This window comes from Budorcas taxicolor, chromosome 1 (genome assembly GCF_023091745.1).
Source record: "Budorcas taxicolor isolate Tak-1 chromosome 1, Takin1.1, whole genome shotgun sequence".
Classification (NCBI taxonomy): Eukaryota; Metazoa; Chordata; class Mammalia; order Artiodactyla; family Bovidae; genus Budorcas; species Budorcas taxicolor.
In genome coordinates, this window is record NC_068910.1 from 47,399,819 (window position 1) to 47,405,457 (window position 5,639).

Sequence of the window (5,639 nt, forward strand, 5' to 3'; positions counted from 1 at the left end):
TTTTTCAGGAATGAGCTTACCAAGTTTGGCACCGTTTCCTGGTGTACTTACTTCTCAATATTCCCAGTCTCTCCTGCTTAGAGGTAGGATGGGGTGAGAAAGTCACAAAACCTATCAAGTATCCTCCAGAGGGAAACTGTGGGGGCTGATTTTATTTTCCAAAAGCAGTACCATCAAAACGGGAGCAAGAATTCAGCGGGAATGGAATGCAGTGACATTTTCCACATCATTATCCCATTGCATTTAGCTTAAAAGCATGCGTCCATCTAACAGTTCCCTCCTTATCTGAGATTTCTCTTTCTGCACTTTGTTACCTGTGGTCCAAAACAAATTTAGATGGAAAATTCTAGGGATAAACAACTCATAGGTTTAATACTGGGCACCATCCTGGGCAGCATGAGATGGAATCTCAACCTGCTCCATCTGGGCAAGACCAGATTCATCCCTTTCTCCAGCATACCCACATAGTATATGCTGTTTACCGGGTTTGATACTGTCTGCAGTTTCAGATATCCACTCAGGGTCTGGAATAGATACTCCTTGGATAAAGGGGTGACTACTGTAGATGCATTTTTCTGTCTGGGCTAAATGGTTTTAAGGACACAACTTGTGAAAGTGTTAGTTGCTCAGTCCTTCAAACTCTTTGCAACTCTCCGGACTGCCGGCTGGGCTCTCTGTCTGTCGAATTCTCCAGGCAAGAACACTGGAGTGGGTAGCCATTCCCTTCTCCAGGGGATCTTCTTGAAGCCGGGTCTCCTGCATTGCAGGTGGATTCTTTACCATCTGAGCCACAAGGTAAGCCTCATATAATTGAGCAAATAATGATGGCTCAATAAAAAAGCAGAATTCTGGAACTCAAAGAGGATAAGCAGCAGCAGCCTCCTAAGCAGCAACTGTTAGCTCTCCAATTTCTCACACTGCTCCCAGGCCCCATGCACTGTCGCCTATGGTTCTTCCTCCTGGTGAAGCAGACACCAAACCAGGACTTAGTGGGAGAATATGACTTCCCTGGTTGGAAGCCCTTGGCTGCCACCCCAACTGTCACTTTCTGGCACTCTAGGCAAGTTAACCCCAACCCCAAACAATGTCTTTCTTCCATCTGTAGAGCAGTAGCACCACCCACCCACCCACACTTGCAAGGCAGCACCTCTGACTAAATTTATGTCAGGAACCTACTTTATTGTCTGGCAGTTAGAGACAGACTTATGTTGGCATCCCAGTAATATAACCAATAAAAGAACCACAAGAATTCTATGTGCTAATAAAGTTCAAACTATGTTTCTTCTCAACAATTTAACAGTACTTTCTGATAAATTCTTGGTTTTGACCGACCTTATATTGTTTCTTATTTTTAAGTCAGTCAGTAAAGAACAAAAATTACATATAACAAAGGTTCTCCTCTAGCTTTAAAAGCATCTGAAATTAATCAGAAAGAATAAACAAAATGAGAACGCCAATTATGAAAGACAAACTATAGGTGTACGTTACGTGCCTGGATGTGGGAGCCTAACTGACCACAAAAGGACTCATAGATATTTTTTTTTATTGTTAAGCTGCAACATACATGGTTTAATACAACAAAAAAATTTAATCAAGTGAAAAGTAATAAACTGAATAGACAAATAAACACTCAAAACAAAATCTTTTCCATTGGAAACATGTTAAGATGAATACGGGGTTTCATTACCATCTTACTGCAATTTTCTTATGTGTTACTAGCCTACATACCCCATGTTTTCTGTAATCATGCAGATGTGAATGGAAGCTTGAATGATTAAATAAATGAAAAGTCCATTTACTGCAGAGAATCATTTCACAAGGCAGCCAAACTGGGTCAGAGAACAAAATTATTCAAGAAATCCTCCACGTGTTCAGGTTCATTTTAGAATCCATGAACCTTAAGCTGTTCCTCCTTGACAATGCCAACCTGCAAAATAAAATTTAGCAGCATCACTAACATATAAATTCATTCCTAAGAAGACAGAGCAGTCATTAAAAAGTATCACTGTTAACAGGTCATTGCAACACTATTATTTGTGGCATGAACTGTTAATAAAAATTCAACACACATTTGAATATCATGACATGCCGCAAAACATCCTCAGTGGACTCAGGAATGACCAGGTCATTCTAATGGCAAAATAAACCAGTACTCCTGTCTTCAAAATGAGTACAATTAATGTGCTTCATCCACATGATTTTTTACTACAGAGGATAAAGTTATAATCCATGTCACCCTTAAATACAATGTCAGAAGCAATCTCAAGTCTGTACAGAAAGCACCCAATCACTCACCTCCAAGAGAAACTGGCAAATGTTTTTCCTTTGGTCACCTTGAAGCTGAATAACCTCTCCGTATTCCGGATGTTCAATCACAGTACCATTACAGGCAAATTTCTGAAGAAGTAGATTCAACATAACTGAATCAAATAACAATGATATTTTATTTCCACCCTAAGATTACCTAGATGTTAATTAAGAGTATGAACATAGTTTCCTTGGGTCAAATCATTTTCATCCACACTGACAGTCAAGTAAAGGTGTGGACCATAATCCTACTTCGAAGTGTGCTTCAATAACTACATTTTAATCTCTTCTTCCTAACACCTTTACCTTTTTGAAAGCTTTCACAAGTTTCTTTTTGTCATAATCATCCGCAATGCCCTGAACAGTAGTCAGCGTCTTCCGGCCGTTCCGTTGCTGGATTCTTATATGAATGTAATCCTCAGTCCCTGCCGGGAGTAAGTCGTCACCCTTAGTTGCATCAGCAAAGGGGTCTGCAAAGGGAATACAAAAAAATCCAAAGCAGGAAAATATCTTTTAGTTAGTAATTTCCAGATATATGGTTCGCTACAATCTAGACACTCAGCAAAGAAGGTTCTAGTGCCTCTGCTTTTTTTCTGCAGGTGGGGATGCGGGGCGCGGGGGGGTGGGGGGCAGTCATAAGCGTAGGTCATTGATGAAACCGCTAAGGTACTCTCACAAAATGAGATTTTTAAACAGGTATGCCCACCAATACCGTAAGAGAAAAACGCTTACAGGTGGATAATGTTATCGTTGAACATAATCCTGAGATTTTAAGACCTTAATTTTATAGCCACTATAAAAAATGTGCGTCATCCTCGATTACATTCTGATGACAACAGAAAGATTCACAGATATCTCCTAATCATTTAACAGTAACTCTGCCTGGGAAAAAGATGCACATATCTCAATCAAGAGCGCTACACGTAGAGAACTGGACCACTACCCTGTAACAGATCAGAGGCCTGATCGGCCGCGTCTTCTACTAAATGCCCCCGAGAGCCGCTCACACAACAGCCCCGACCGCTTAATGGACGCCGACACCCGGGCCCGGGCCGGCGTCCCCCTGGCCAGCAGCAGGGCAGGTCTGGGGGCGGCACAGGGTCGCAGAGGTGGCAGGAGGCAGAAGCGAGGCGCAGGCCGGTCCGGGAGCGGGCGGCACAGGGTCCGCGGCCGGGGCTCCGGGGGCCGTCTTCAGGGAGGGGGTCGCCCGGGGCCCAGTCGCCATCTTCTGGGCGCCGAGACAAAGCCCCACTCGGGGTGCGGGGAGGGCGACCGGGGGCCCTGCGAGGCGGGGAGCGGGGGAGCGGCCCCGCCGGGGGCGGGCAGCGGCGGCTGGACAGCCGAGAGGCGCGCGGAGGACGCGGCGGGCGGGAGGAGGCGGCGGGGCGACCCGCTCTTACCGAAAGATTGGAGGTTCTGGATAGTGGACATGCGATACTAGTGTGAGGCCGGTGTGGGGATAAAATTCCTGCGGGGCCCGCCCGGATCACCGTGTCAGGAGGCTGTAGTGGCGAAAAAACGGAAATAAATACGGAGACGCTTGGCCCCGGGGCTGGGATGCGGCTTGAGCGGCGGCGGCGGCGGCGGAAGCCGGGAGGAGGCAGGAAGAGGCGAAGGAGGAGGCGGAGGAAGAGGCGGCGGCAACGGATGCGAAGACGCGAAAGAAGAGGCGGCGCTGCAGCTTCTCCCACAAAATGGCCGACGGAGACTATTTAGCCGCGCCCGCCGCCCCTCCCACGTGACCCGCCCGCGCCGAGCACTCTGGGACTTGTAGTTTTCTCGAGGCAAGACAGTCCGGAAAGCCTGGAAGGGGTGGGCTTCCGGGACCTCAATTCCCAGCAGGGTGTGCGCCCCCCAGCACTGGGTGGCTTGGGCAGGGAAGGGTTTAGCGAGCTGCCGATCTGTCTGGCTAGAACCCTCGTTGTCTAGGGCTGTCCTCTCCGCTCTCTCGCACACTTTCCCTTGACTCGTCTTTTCTAGCCGTAGAGTGGCAGCCCGGAGGGGTCGGTGCTGGCGGGGCCAGGGGAGGGGAGGCGGATAATCTCCCATCAGTCACCCTCGAGGCCCTGGGTAATCTAAGTAAAATTGGGGTACAGGAGCAGAACAAGGCCCAAAGTCCCGGCTTTCGCTCCTCATCACCTCCCTTCCCCATCTCCTGCCCCGTCCGGTTGTAGGAACCCTGTTAGTTCCTACCAAGGGTCGAGGTGGGGGCCTCCTACCCAGGATTGTGCTGTCCTCCGAGTGTCTACCACGGTGGTTCTCAAACTCTAGCGTACATCTCCCCCAGGGCTTAAAATACAGACTGATAGACACCCCGCAGCTTCAGTTTTCGGACGTCTGGGGAGTGACCCGAGAATTTGCGTATCTAACAAGCTGCCAGGATACGCTAATTCTACTGATCTGGAACCGCGCTTCGAAACCATTGCCCAGCTTCATTGAAGGCCTGGCATCCAGTGGGAGTCACATATATTCCCCAAGTCGACCGAATGCACCAGAAAATCAACCTGTCAGCTTAACACAGAACCTTGAACACGAAGGTTAATTGACAGAGTCAGACACCAGAACAGTAATATCTTCCTATCAAGCTATAAACAGAAAACAAACCTGAGACTATGGGAATGGGCTCACCCAGTCAGGTGCTCGATTGTAAAACTTGGTTGGCCTTCTGGAAGCAAAGAGATAGACTGAAAGTCAGGGATTCTTAACTTTGTTTTGTGCCGTGGCAGTCTTGTGAAACCTATGGACCCATTCTCAGAATAATCCTTTTAAGTGCGTGAAATAAAAAATGTTGGATTACAAAGGAAACAATGTATTGAAATTAAAACCAATACATTGATAACATAGTATTGCTTCTTTACTAATGCCTTAATTGAGAAGATCTAGCAGCAGATCTCACAAAGGCTGGAATTTCGAAAAGGTGACAAATATTTTGAGATGTCTGTAAGCATCAGAAATGTAATATGAAAATAGTGACTTCTGCTAGTGCAAAGTTACAGATCCTTCAGATACTACTTTGATGTTGCCAGCATTCATAATGAAACAAAGGCTAACTTTTGTTTAGAGATTAGTGAAAATGTAGGTGGAGTCTTATTTTCCCTCCAATTTTAGGAATCTACTCTCCACAGTTTTAGCTGTGGATGGACAATCTGCAGGCCCCAGTTTTGGAACATGGATTTAATAATCTTTTGTGGTTAACTATGATAATAGTAAGTGGATAGTTTACTATCATAAAAAATAGTAGTAAGTGGATAATTTATTGAGTACATACTGTTTGCCTGTTGTGAGGTTTATACACAGTATATTAATCTTCATAGCCATTCTATAAAATAGTT

General features: G+C 46.2%; 1 protein-coding gene across 1 annotated transcript; it reads right to left on the reverse strand.

Moving 5' to 3' along the window:
* Positions 1-1,440: 1,440 nt before the first annotated feature.
* EIF1B (eukaryotic translation initiation factor 1B) lies at positions 1,441-3,990 on the reverse strand. The gene is made up of 4 exons (XM_052641494.1): positions 3,708-3,990; positions 2,614-2,777; positions 2,296-2,397; positions 1,441-1,927 (listed from the first exon to the last, which is right to left on the reverse strand). The coding sequence occupies exons 1-4, from the start codon at positions 3,736-3,738 to the stop codon at positions 1,883-1,885; spliced, it is 342 nt and encodes a 113-aa protein (XP_052497454.1). The 5' UTR covers positions 3,739-3,990; the 3' UTR covers positions 1,441-1,882.
* Between the last annotated feature and the right edge of the window lie 1,649 nt (positions 3,991-5,639).

What these genes read in the sequence shown, in the direction of transcription:
- EIF1B (XM_052641494.1), bottom strand. Translation starts at nt 3,738, where the DNA reads ATGTCCACTATCCAGAACCTCCAATCTTTCG. An exon ending in CCAGAACCTCCAATCTTTCG is followed by an intron (nt 2,778 to 3,707) that starts GTAAGAGCGGGT and finishes TTCCCTTTGCAG; the next exon opens with ACCCCTTTGCTGATGCAACT. An exon ending in TTTGCCAGTTTCTCTTGGAG is followed by an intron (nt 1,928 to 2,295) that starts GTGAGTGATTGG and finishes TTTATTTTGCAG; the next exon opens with GTTGGCATTGTCAAGGAGGA.